At 48.2% G+C, this 13,145-nt stretch overlaps 1 protein-coding gene across 3 annotated transcripts in view; it reads left to right on the plus strand.

The window, feature by feature from the left end:
- Nucleotides 1-13,145, plus strand: part of SULF2 (sulfatase 2) — a 146,476-nt gene that overhangs the window by 90,295 nt on the left and 43,036 nt on the right. For all 3 annotated transcript variants that reach the window (XM_004370267.2, XM_012558560.2, XM_004370268.3), the window contains exon 4: nt 12,093-12,244. In XM_004370267.2, coding sequence (XP_004370324.1) covers nt 12,093-12,244 — 152 coding nt within the window. The remainder of the gene's footprint in view (nt 1-12,092; nt 12,245-13,145) is intronic.

The raw sequence follows: 13,145 nt of genomic DNA on the forward strand, positions 1-13,145 counted from the left end.
GAAGAATATTGAATATACCATGGACTGCCAGAAGAACAAACAAATCTGTCTTGGAAGAAGTACAGCCAGAATGCTCCTTAGAAGTGAGGATGGCGGGGCTTCATCTCATGTAATTTGGACATGTTATCAGGAGGGACCAGTCCCTGGAGAAGGACATCATGCTGGTAAAGTAGAGGATCAGCAAAAAAGAGGAAGACCCTCAACGAGATGGACTGACACGGTGGCTGCGACAATGGGCTCAAGCATAACAATGGTTGTGAGGATGGAGCAGGACCCAGCCGTGTTTCGTTCTGTTGTATACAGGGTTGCTATGAGTCGGAACTGACTCGACGACACCTAACAGTGACAACAACATATTCATCCAATGGAGTAGCAGTGGAAATGAATGACTCTTGAAAATATATTAAGTTGAAAAAAGCAAGTCACAGAAGTAAGCATACATGATGCCATTATATAAAATTCCAAAACATACCAAACTTAGCAATATTGCATTTAGTGATATGTATGTGGTAAAACTGGAGTCCCTGGGTGGTGCAAATGGTTACCAATGCATTCAGCTGCTAACTGAAAGGGTGGCGGTCCCAGTCCACCCGGAGGCACCTCAGAAGAAAGCCTGGTAATCTACTTTAGAAAAATCAGCCATTGAAAACCCTATGGAGCACAGTTCTACTCTGACACACATGAGGTCACCACGCGTGTCAGAATCAAATCAGCGACAACTTTTTTTTATGTTGTAGAACTGTAACTAGCAAGAGAATGACAAACACAGAATTGAGAATGATAATTACTTGAGAGGGAGACTAAAGCACAGGTGATATTCTGGGATGGGGCCACAGTGCCCAGACAAGGTCCTGCCCGCATGGAGTCGACATCCTAGATGGGGATGATGAGAAACCAGAAAACAAGTACATCTGTAAGATGATTTCAGAGAGTGCCAAGTCCTGTGGAGAAAACAAATAGCATGGTGGGATACCGAGGGCTGGGGTGGCTCTAGGCAGGTGATCAGGAACAACTTAGAGGAGGTGACACCAGAGCAGAGAGGTGACAGTAAGAAGGAGCCAGCCAGGTGAGAAGGGAGGAGACAAAGGTCAGGCAGAGGGAAGACGGGTGCAAATGCCCTGAGCTGGCAGTGAGCTTGGCATGTCTAAGGAACAAGAGGCCTGGAGCAGAGTAGGCCAAGGGGCGAGGGTGGGAGTCGCTGTCAGCGGGAGCACACACGGGCAGGGGAGTCGCTGGAGGGAATGGCGTGGTGCATTTGGGAGGTGAGTAGGTTACACAAACGCAAAACGGGAAGCAGCGAGTCTCAGTGGAGACCTCTCAGTTGTGAACAGAGAAAGGATGATGAAGAAGCAAGACACATCCCTTCTCTTTCTGGACTTCATGGCCCAGGGGGGCTTACCTGTTTCATTTGGATTACCAAACTCGGGGGCTCTGGAGACAAAGAACTGGGATTCTGAGGATCCAGGCTGCAGCTTTAAAACAACTTAACATCAGGTCATACGGCACTCGAGCCCTTTTCCCTGCCCTTGTGTCTCCAAGCTCAAGATTCAAAGTTCTAGGGTAGTCTGGTTGGCCAGCTTCAGTCACAAGCCCAGCCCTTGGGTGGCCCCTTGATTGGCAGTTGGGATCTTTGTATTTGGAAGGTACCAGAGGTACAGTGGTTGTGGCTTTTCAGGGGTTACAAACACATTTGAGAACTGAAAGAAAAAGGAAAAAGCGGGGGGAATATATGTGTATGCACACCCACGGGTGTACGTTTAGGGACTTATACCCAGGTGTCCTGGGTGGTACAAACGGTTAAGCACTCAACTACTAGCCAAAAAGTTGGTGGTTCAAACACACCCAGAGGTGGCTTGAAGGAAAGGCCTGGCAATCTGTCCCAAAATATCACAGCCTTGAAAACCCTATGGAGCAGCTCTGCTCTGTACACGTGGGGATTGCCCTCAGGATCAGAATCAACCACAGATCACAGACTGCAACTAACAGCAACAACAACAAGGATTATATATTTACATGTGTGTATGTGGAGCCCTGGTGGCGCAATGGTTAAGTGCTCGGCTGCTAACTGAAAGGCCAGCAGTTCAAACCCAGTCAGTGGCTCCGTGGGAGAAAGACCTGGCAATCTGTTCCTGTAAAGATTACAGCCTTGAAAACCCTATCGGGCAGCTGTACTCTGTCACATGGGGTCACTATGAGTCATAGTTGACTCGACGTCACCCAACAACAACACGTGTGTGCATTCTTGGAATATTGGCTACAACATATGAGGAAAAAGTGCCATATATACATAAAAAATGAATAAATATTATGGGAGCAGATTGCCAGGTTTTTCTCCCTCAGAGCCACTGGGTAGGTTCAAACCACCAGCCTTTCAGATAGCAGCCCACTTACCCCTTGTGCCACTAGGGCTCCTGAGGTGCTTTAAATCTCCTTAGCTGCCACTTGCTAAGCACTTCCTAGAACCGGGTACCAGTTCACATTCATTACACACATTGGCTCACTGACCCCTGATGGCACTATGCAGGACTTACTGTCCTCATTGGGGCGAAGTCACTTGCGTGAGGTCCTGCAGTTCGGAGGTGGCAGATCCAAGGTCCAACCCCAGGCAGTCAGCTTGCAGAGACCACACGCTCAGCCCCCCTCCTGCTTCAACCCCTGTGTTACCAGGAGTGGGTGCTGGGAGGTGCCAAACAGCGGTGTCCTGGACAGCCCCGGCCTACTTCGCTCACCGGCAGAAAGAGTTGACTCTGGGATTCCTGCTAAATAGTAGCCAGTTGCCAAACCCCTGCATTTCCCGTCTCGCCCTGCGCGTGCTTGATCCCTCAGATGCCTCCATGTGCCCTTGTGCACCAGGTTTACTTGCCAGCTCGTCCCAGTCCCCAGTCGCAATGAGACACGGCTTTCACAGACCCCAAATGCCTTTATTATGAGGCAATTTCAGCTGGATTCAGGGCTGGGAGAGATAACAGAAGGGCCTGCGTCTCCCATCAGACTCTGAATGGCTCCCCAGCAGCACTTAGACAGATGGAGAAGCAGCAGCCGGGAGGGGAGACAGCCACGAAGAACCTTCCAGGGCAGGGCTTCTTGAGCGGGGCCACGGGGTCAGTGAGAGGGCTAAGAGGAAGTACTTGGGGGTGAATACTCCCCTCCAGGTGGAGGTGGGGAGAGGAGAGTCTGACATGTGTCTCGGCAGAGGCTGCTTAGACACAGTGTTAACAGAACAAGAAGTTGCTAGAAAGGGGATTCATCGGTGAGTATGAAAATTCGACACTTGGTAGGCACCTGATGTGTGCCAGACAGTGCTAAGCACTATACATATACAGTAAAGCCTGCGAAAGCCGGAGCCTGTGTAAGGTAGAAACCTGTCAGAGAAGGACAACGCAAATATTTTTCACTAAAACAAGCAATGGAAAAGTGGTAAGACTGCACCCTGTCAAAGGCGGAAAACTTTCGAGACCCAGAAGAACAAGGCAGTCCCGTTGAGTTCCGGCTTTCACAGGTTGCACTGTATTAATTCTCATGAGCATCCCAAGTGGTAGATACTATTATCTTCATTTTACAAATAGAGAAACTGAGGTATCAACTGGTTAAGCAACTTGCCCAAGGACACACAGCTCTCAGTGTTGTGAAATATCTCTGAGAGTTCCTTTAACGTGAAGTTTTTGCCTCCCTTCCTCCGAGACATTCCCTTTTATTTTCCTCACAACCACTTTGCTCATTTATTTCAGTAAGTCAGCCTTCAACTCAGTTCCTCTGGCTGCATATCTTACCAGCTGCCGCCCAGTCGACTCCGACTCACGGCAACCCATGTGTGTCAGAGTAGAACTGTGCTCCACAGGGTTTTTCAATGGCTAATTTTTCAGAAGTAGATCGCCAAGCCTTTCTTCCCAAGTGCCTCTGTGTGGACTCGAATCTCCAACATTTTGGTTAGCAGCCAAGCATATTAACTGTTTGTACCGCCAAGGACTCCCTGGCCGCATGTCTAACCGGTTGCCATGGAGTCAGTTCTGAGTCACAGCGACCCTATAGGGCAGAGTAGAACTGCCGCATACAGTTTTCAAGGCTGTAAGTCTTTAGGGAAGCGCAGACTGCCAAATCTTTCTTCTATGGAGCGGCTGGTGGGTTCAAACCGCTGACTTTTAGGGTATCAGCCAAGCGCTTAACCACTGGCCACATGTCTAGGGTTTCTCAAATGGCAGTGTTGTCAGCATTCCCATGGTCAGCTCTATAACTCCATTTACATTCAATTTCAGTGTCGTTTCCAGCATCACCACTAACCATTTTTTGTTTCTTTGTTGCACTTTCATCTTTGCTGGCCAGTTCCCTCTTTTGGTTATTTATCTTGTAAAATGTCTTATAGATGTATCCCTGGGAGACAAGGAGGTAACACAGCTACATGCTTTGCTGTCTGTGCATGAACTGAGTAACAGGTGCACGGTGACCAGTCACCAACACACTTTGCAAGAAGTGACATGATTGGTCATTGATCATGATGTGCACCTGTTATTTGTAGAGTGATTTGTGATCTGAAAACTTAGCAGCAAAGTTGTGCTGTAGGCAGGTACTCAGAGGTAATATACTCTGGTAACTAAATTTGAACCATACTGTTGGAGGACTGGAATTATTTAACTAAACTGTGGCAACTAATATTTGTGCATTTTGGAACCATGAAGACTGCCTGTAATTGGCAGGTCCCATTGTTGTTGTTATTCCTTTGCACTGTGGAGCTGCACCCCTACCCTGGCGCAGTTCAGAATCTACTTCTGTTGAGCTGTCATCACTTCCTCCAGGGTTCCAAAAAAAACCAAACCCATTGCCCTCGAGTAGATTCCAACTCATAGCAACAGAGTAGAACTGCCCCATAGGGTTTCCAAGGCTGTAATCTTTACGGAAGCAGACTGCCACATCTTTCTCCCACAGAGAGGCTGGTGAGTTCAAACCACTGACGTTATGGTTAGCAGCAGAGTGCTTAACCACTGCACCACTAGGGTTCCTCTCCATGGTTACCAAAGCCCTACTTTAAATCCCATATAGGAGTTGGGTCGCCAAAGGAATTCTTCACTCCACACAGTGAAATCGGCACTGCAGCAGGGATAAGCACACTTTTTCTGTGAAGGACCAGGTAGTAACCTATTTAGACTTGCAGGCCACACAGTTGCACCTACTCAACTCTACCACTGTAGTGTAGGAGCAGCCACCAATAATAGGCAAACAAATAGGCGTGGCTGTGTTTCAATACAACTTTATTTACAAAAACAGGTGACGGGCTGGATTTGGTCCACAGGCCCTCGTCTGCCAAACCCTGCTCTATACTAAGCATTTCATCATCTTTCAAATGCAGGTGAAAGAACTTAACTAACTGAATTAAGCAAACAAAAACGAAGCAAAACAAGATAAAAGTGGAGTGGTAGGATTTATTGGTTTATATAACTCAGGGTTTCTCAACCTCAGCACTATTGATACCTGGGCCCCGATCATTCCTTTGTTGTGGGGAGTTGCCCTGTGCATTGTAAGATGTTTAGCGGCATCCCTGGCCTCTACCCACTTGATGTCAGTAAGCACTCCCCTCCTCATTGTTGCACAGTGTCCCCTCAGGGACAAAATCACCATTGATACAACTGAAAATAGTAGCCTCAGAGGTGGCTTCAGATAAGAGTGGACCCAGGGGCTCAAATCTCTCTCTCACCCGGTCAGTCTCTTCCACTCTCTCACCCTCTTTCTTTCTCTCTCTCTCTCTCTCTCTCACACACACACACACACACACACACACACTCAGCCTTTCACTCTCTCACTCTCTGACCTTCTCTCTCACTCTCTGACCCTCCCTCACACGTACACACACACACACACACTCTCTCACTCTGTCAGCCTCTCAGTCTGTCAGCCTCTCTCTCTCACACACATACACTCTCTCTCACTCTGGCAGCCTCTCAGTCTGTCAGCCTCTCTCTCTCACACACACATACACTCTCTCTCACTCTGGCAGCCTCTCAGTCTCTCTCAATCTCTGACCCTCTCTCTCTCACACACACATACACACACACTATCTCACTCTCTCAGCCTCCCACTCTGTCAGCCTCTCAGTCTCTCTCACTCTCTGACCCTCTCTCTCTCACACACACATACACACACACCACACACACACTCTCACTCTCTCAGCCTCTCAGTCTGTCAGCCTCTCTCTCTCTCTCTCTCTCACACACACACACACACACACACACACACACTCTCTCCCACTCTGTCAGCCTCTCAGTCTCTCTCACTCCCTGACCCTCTCGCCCTCTCTTCCTTTCCTTTCTACATACACCCAGACTCTCTGTCTCACTCTCTCTCACCCTCTCCCTTTCAGCCTCTCACTCTCTCATTCTCTGTATCTGTCAGCCTTGCTTTCTTCCCATGTTGCTTAACTCTCAAGCCGACTCCCCTCTCTTGGTGGTAAAATGGCTGCTAGAGCTTCAGGCTTATCTCCTACCTACCTTCAGCCCCAAGGAAAAAGAGCTTCTCTTTCCCAGTTGTTGTTGGGTGCTGTTGAGTCGATTTCAACTCCTAGCAACCCTGTATGACAGAGTACAACTTCCCCATAGGATTTTCTAGGCTGTAACCTTTAAGGGAGCAAATGGGCAGGTCTTTTCTCCCATGGGAGCCCACTGGCGTAGTGGTTAAGAGTTTGGCTACAAACCAAAAGATCAGCAGTTGGAATCCATCAGCTGCTCCTTGGAAACCCTATGAGGCAGTTCTACTCTGCCCTATAGGGTCACTATGAGTCAGAAATGACTCGAAGGCAATGGGTTTGGTGGGTTTTGTTTTGTTTTGTTTTGTTTTGTTTGTTTTCTCCCATAGAGCCACTGGGTGGGTTCGAATCACTGACCTTTGGGTCAGGAGCCAAGCACTTAACCATTGTACCACTATGGATCCTTTTCCAGTAGCTCCCTAAAAATCCCAGAGCTGGCTCTCATTGGCCGAACTTGGGTCACATGCCTATCCCTGAGCCAGTGGCAGTAGCCAGGGGAAAGTGATGCTCTGATTGGCCAGGCTTAGATGATCTGTGCAGCCCTGGAGGCAGGGATTGAGGTCAGCCTGTGTGCACTGAAGTGAGGAAATGGTGGTACCCAAAGGACCACAGTCAGGACTGAGCAGGCAAAACAACTGTCTCCACCGCCTGGTGTAAAATTTCCACCCAGTGCCTGGCACATGGGTGACAGTTAAGCATCTGCCCTTTCAATCGATGCCAGCCCTGCTTCCACGGGGCATCATCAGCCAGCATCAGTGGCCTTTCCTGGCTGGGCATTTCACTTCTCTTCATCTGCCTGCCAAGTTGCTCTGCCCCCTCACCAGCCCCCCATTTGCCGCCCCCTCTTGCCCCGTCCCAGCCACCAAAGCTCAGTGACTCCGAGCTTCCCGCGCCCCAGCCACAACACGGGTTGTATTTTTAATCTTGATTTTAATTCCTGCTCTTTTTCCTGGCTGTGTCTCCCAGCCCCGGCGCACCAGGGCCCATGCTAATTTGCGCCTCCCACCTCCACTGGTGCCGGAATAACCATTTTAAAAACTGCCTTGGGGAAATCTAATCAAATGAGAGCAAGATCTAATTTGGCACTAAAAGCCTTTGACGGGAGCCCTGTTTTCTAGGGCCTTGTGGAGCTTGAATAGTAAACTCTTTCTGTAATGTTTAAGGGTTGGGACCGGAGAATGGAGAGAGATGTGAAAGAGGAGATTCTAGCAGAGGAAAATGGCTCCCGACACCTTGACACCCATGGCATTGGGCAATAATGGGTGGGGGTGGCTTCCAGAGGCATAGGAGGATCTGCACCCTCCTCTCCCCAGCAAGCCCTCTCCCACCAGCTGGGCCAAGATTCAGCTCTTCAGCATTCTGAGCTGCACGCTCATCAGAAAGACCTTGGCCCAAATCTTCAGGGACAAACCAGAAGACTCACTGGCCAGGAACTGACAGACCTGGGACCGCACCTCATTCTCCCAGTGGGAATTCAGGGGGCCATTTTCTCGGAGCTTTCATTCTCTCTTAAATGAAAGAGGGATGACGTTCTTAAATTATTTGTGGTCCTGGTTCCTTTCCAAATGTGTTGAAAGCTGTGGATCTGTTTCCACAAAAATACACATAAAATGCAAACTCTGGCATGTAATATTTCCAGGGTGCCTGGGCCCCTTTGAGGTTCACGGCATACTTCCTGTTGTGGCTTCTAGGACCCTGGGTGAACTGCCTCTCTCCCCTGTGACATCATCTCCTCCCTCCCTCACTGGCCTCCTTGGGTTCTTCAAATGCCCCAAACTTGTCGGAATCCACTCGATGGCAGTGGGTTTGGTTTTTGTTTGTTCCTGCCTCAGGACCTTTGCACTTGCCGTTTCCTCTGCCTGGGGCAGTTTTCCTCTTATTCCCATATTCCCATTCTGACGTGGGGAATAAGGTGACTAAGGTTTGGTAGATCTTGTTTCCTGGACTGTATGTGACCTCTAGGCCCTTCACCTCTCACAGTGTGGCTCTGGAGAACTGAGGGAAGGGGTGCTGGAGGGCCCGGGGAATGGAAGGAGTTTTTAGATCAGGGTTCTCAACCTTAGCATTGTTGACATTTGGGGCTGGATAATTCTTTGTTCCAGGGGGTTGTCCTGTGCGTTGTAGGGTGCTTAGCAGTATCCCTAGCCTTTACCCACTAGATGCCAGTAACACCCCCTCCCCAGTTGTGACAGCCAAAATGTCTCCAGACACTGCCCAGTATCCCGGGCTGAGAACCACTGCTTTAAGGAGATGGATGCAGCTGAATGTATTGAACATGCAATGTTCTAGAAAAAGCGAAACAGGCCTTTAGCGTGCCTGGTGCTTTAATTCTGCCTCTTGCGCCAGCCAGTATCTCAGCTCATTACTCCCTGACACGCAGCCAGGGACGCTCGATTGCTGTTTAATTAGGCACCCACCACCTAATTACATTCCACCCTTTAAACATTGGATGTTACTCAGGATATGGAGATGGTGCGGCCGGTTCCCACCCCTCCTCCCCAGGACGTCCGGGCTCTGTCCCTTTATTTTTGTCTTTCCCACCCACGCGAGGTGAGCTCCACCTTGGGCCTTATTTCCAAGGCTCAGGACCCACCCAGATCCTTCTAGAAGGTGCTTCATCAGCTCCTCCCGCAGGAGCACCCACTGCCTGGCTGTGCATTTAATGGGAGCACTTTCCTTTGCCCACTGTACCTTGGGGACCCAGGAATCCGGCTACTTCGGTTCCTATGGAGTCTTCCGCTCCTGGGCATGCCAGCTGCTTGCCAGGTCTCCAGGAAGCCCCTTTACCAGGCTTTGGCCCCATTGCAGTGTCGCCCGGCCCAGGCCTCTCTTTTGGGGCCATCAGCCTGCAGTCGACTCTCTGTACTCTTTCTAAGGTTCCAGGCGGAAGGACCATCTCATTGTCTGTGGTGTACAGTATCCCAGCCCTGCCCACTCTCCTCCTTCCTCTGTGGACTTTCAGTGTCTCTCTCATCTCATCCTGGGTTCTGAACTGAGACCCAGTGACCCTGAGCACTTACTACAGGTACTCCCGGACTTACCCTGGGGTTCCATTCTAATGACTCCATCGTAAGTCGGTTCTGACGTAAGTCAAATACCTCATTTTTATTTTTAGTTTTCATTATTATTGCCTCTTATTAGCCGTAACTTTATAAATCACAACATTGAACATCTGCAAGTGAACATCTGAGAATAACATCAGCAAATTCTGCGCTGCAACATTGTATGTGGTACGTATTACTAACGATAAGATGTACCAAAAAACCGGACGGTCCTAAGTGCAGTTCATGTAACTCCAGTACGTCCTAAGTCAGGGACAACCTGTGTTTGCTAGGCACAGTGCTAAACCAGAAAACCAGACCAGTTGTCATTGAGTCAACTCTGATTCATGGCGACCCCGTGTGTGTCAGAATAGAACTGTGCTCCATAGAGTTTTCAATGGCTCATTTTTCAGAGTAGATCGCCAAGCCTTTCTTCCAGGGTGCCTCTGGGTGGACTCAAACCCTCAACCTTTTGCTTAGCAGCTGAGTGTGTTCACTGTTTGCACCACCCAGCGATCCCATGGGCACAGTGCTAAGCATTTGCTAAACAAGATGTCATTTAATCCCTACAGCCACCTCGAACACATGTATTCTCGTACCGTCAACAATATTTGTTGTGCGTTTCTGTGCTCTGATGCCCTCATCTGGAAAGAGAGGGCTGGGGTAAGACCTCTGACTCCTGACAAACTCTTAAAAAATTTTTCCATTAAAAAAAAAAAAAAAAGCTTAATGGGTTACCATTATTAGATATTGTACATGCTCACTGGGAAAAAATACAAAAACCCAAAAAAGTACCATGAAAAATACCTTGTCTGTTAACTCATCACCCACACAGAGCTTGTTCTGTCCCCTTCCAGATATGCGAGGGTGATGTTTTTAAAGTAGCTTTGTTGTTGAAGTAAAGCATACAGATGGGAAAGCACCCTGCTCCTGGGTGTCCAGCTCAGTGAGGATTCATCAGCTGAACCACCTGTGTTCCAGCAAGAAACAGGACATGAGCATCACCCTAGAAGCCCCCCGTGCCCCTTCCACCCCACCATGTCCAGTGATGACCACTGGTTTTACTTCCAGCGCCATAGATTAGTGTTGTCTATTTCTGAATTTCATATGTTGTTGTCCTTGTTGTTAGCTGCTGTTGAGTTGGCCCCTAACTCACGGCGACCCCGTGCACAACAGAACAAAATGCTGCCTGGTCCTGCATCATCCTCATGATCAGTTGTGGATCGGACTGTTGTGATCCATAGGGTTTTCACTGGCTGATTTTCAGAAATAGATTGCCAGGCCTTTCTTCCTACTCTGAGTCTGAAAACTGCTGAAACCTATTCAGCATAATAGCGACACACAAGCCTCCACTGAAAGACAGGTGGTGGCTGTACATGAGACGCTTTGGGCAGGAATCAAACCCAGGTCTCCTGAATGGAAGATGAGAATTCTACCACTGAACACCACTGCCCCTGAGCTTCATATAAATGCGATCATAATATCACGTGTTCTTTCATATCTGTTTTATTTCTCGTAACATTAGGTAGCTTGTTGGGTGGTATCCATGTGACCGAATGTAGGTCAAGTTCTCTTCGTCTCATTTCTGTATAGCATTCCATTATATAAATATGCAGCAATGTATTTATCCATTCTTTTTTGATGGACAGTTGATGGGTTTCTAGTTACTTGCTATCACCAGTAGTGTTACAATGAACATTTCTTGTACATGACTTCTGGTGAATGTATGAATGCATTCCTGTTGGATAAATGCCCAGGATTTCAATCACTGGGTTAGAAGGTATGAGTATGTTTGAGTTTACTAGACACTGCTGGTTTCCCACAGTGGTTGGACTGGTTTCTACCCCACCAGCAGTGTATGAGAGTTCCAGTTGCTCCACATCCCCATCAACACTTGGTATTGTCAGTTTCTTTTTAACACTAATCATTCTGGTGGCTGTGTAATGTATAGAATTCAGTAGGCCTATAAACTTGAATGGGAAAAAATTATACTTCTATTTTCACTAACTTGCAACTGAAATTTAGCATTTGCTTCCATTTTAAGTGTAGGCCACAGATCACAGTGTGCTAGCAGAATCTATAACTTTTTCACCCATAGAAATCACCAATATTTTAATATCCCATTAAAATTGTTGCAGATAGCCCAAAATAAAATAGATTCACTCACCAGTCACTACTTTGAAATTGCCAGACTCTCTGCTAGGTCTTCTTTTAAATATATTAATTTAAAAGGACACTTATTCCTGTATCACAGATTCTTTTAGTACTTTGATAACTATATTTCAAAATAATTGATTTTCATGTGATCTCACGTAGTTTCTTTTATGCGTTTAAAAACATTTTGAGAAGGGGGTTCCATGGGCTTCGCTTGCCTTCCGAAGGACTCCACGGCATGACAAAAAGTAAAACTTTTGCTCAAAGGGGTAGTGTTGTTCTCGTGCTTTGCACACATGATGGTGGTTTAATCAACTCCGTTGGGTGATGGTGGGAGAAGCCTTTTACTGCCTTGTTTCTCACATGGCCTCCTTCTCCCCCTCCAGCTTTCTTCGGGAAGTACCTTAACGAGTACAATGGCTCCTACGTGCCCCCTGGCTGGAAGGAGTGGGTCGGACTCCTTAAAAACTCCCGCTTCTATAACTACACACTCTGTCGGAATGGGGTGAAGGAGAAGCATGGCTTCGACTACTCCAAGGTAAGTTCTGCCCTTTCCTGGCTTGGAAGAGGCAGTGTGGTCCAGCAGTTAGGAGCACAGCTCTGGGGCCGGACGGCCTGGGTTTGTCCCGACCATGTGACACTCACTGAGATGTGTGGCCTTGAGCAGTTAACTTACATCTTCTGCTTCTCGGCTTTTTCATCTCTCGAATAATAGTCTCTGTTTCCAGGGCATTGCTCTTTAACATTTTACTAAAGCAGAGTGTTCTGACAGAAGTGGGCTCAGATCAAGTGTACAGTGAATCTTGACAAACTGTGTCTACACACCCTGGCAACATGGGCTGCGAGTAGATCCCCAGATAAAAATGGAGAGGTCCCACTGGAAGGAAGGTAACTAGACCCTTGAAAGACAAAATACACCCTACCCTGCTCCCCTTTTGGAAACACCAGCACATTTGGGGATCCCTCCTACCTTGAAAGGAGCCCTGGTGGCACAATGGTTAAGTGCTTGGCTGCTAACTGAAAGGTTGGCAGTTTGAACTCACCAGCTGCTCTGCAGGAGAAAGATGTGGCATTTGGCTCCCGTAAAGATTACAGCCTAGAAAACCCTATGGGGCAGTTCTTGTACGTCACACAGGGTCGCTGCGAGTCGGAATGGACTCAGTGGCACCTAACAACAACAGCCCACCTTTGATGGGTGATCAGGGCTGACACGTGTCCAGTTTCTGTGCTTCAGTTGGATCTGCCCAGGCCCTGGTGGCAGAAGCCACTTGCGACATCTCCTGTGCGTCACCCTCTGTCCCTGGCTCTGCATACAGCCAGCCCCCATTACCTCCTGAGAGAATGGATTCCTAAGTCCTGGGAAGGGAATTTAGTGACCCCCTCGGACTCCCAGGAAATGTAAATTGTAGCCTCCTCGGGCCATACACACTGTTCCCTCC

The sequence above is a fragment of the Trichechus manatus genome, unplaced genomic scaffold (genome assembly GCF_000243295.1).
Source record: "Trichechus manatus latirostris isolate Lorelei unplaced genomic scaffold, TriManLat1.0 scaffold00008, whole genome shotgun sequence".
Taxonomy (NCBI): domain Eukaryota; kingdom Metazoa; phylum Chordata; class Mammalia; order Sirenia; family Trichechidae; genus Trichechus; species Trichechus manatus.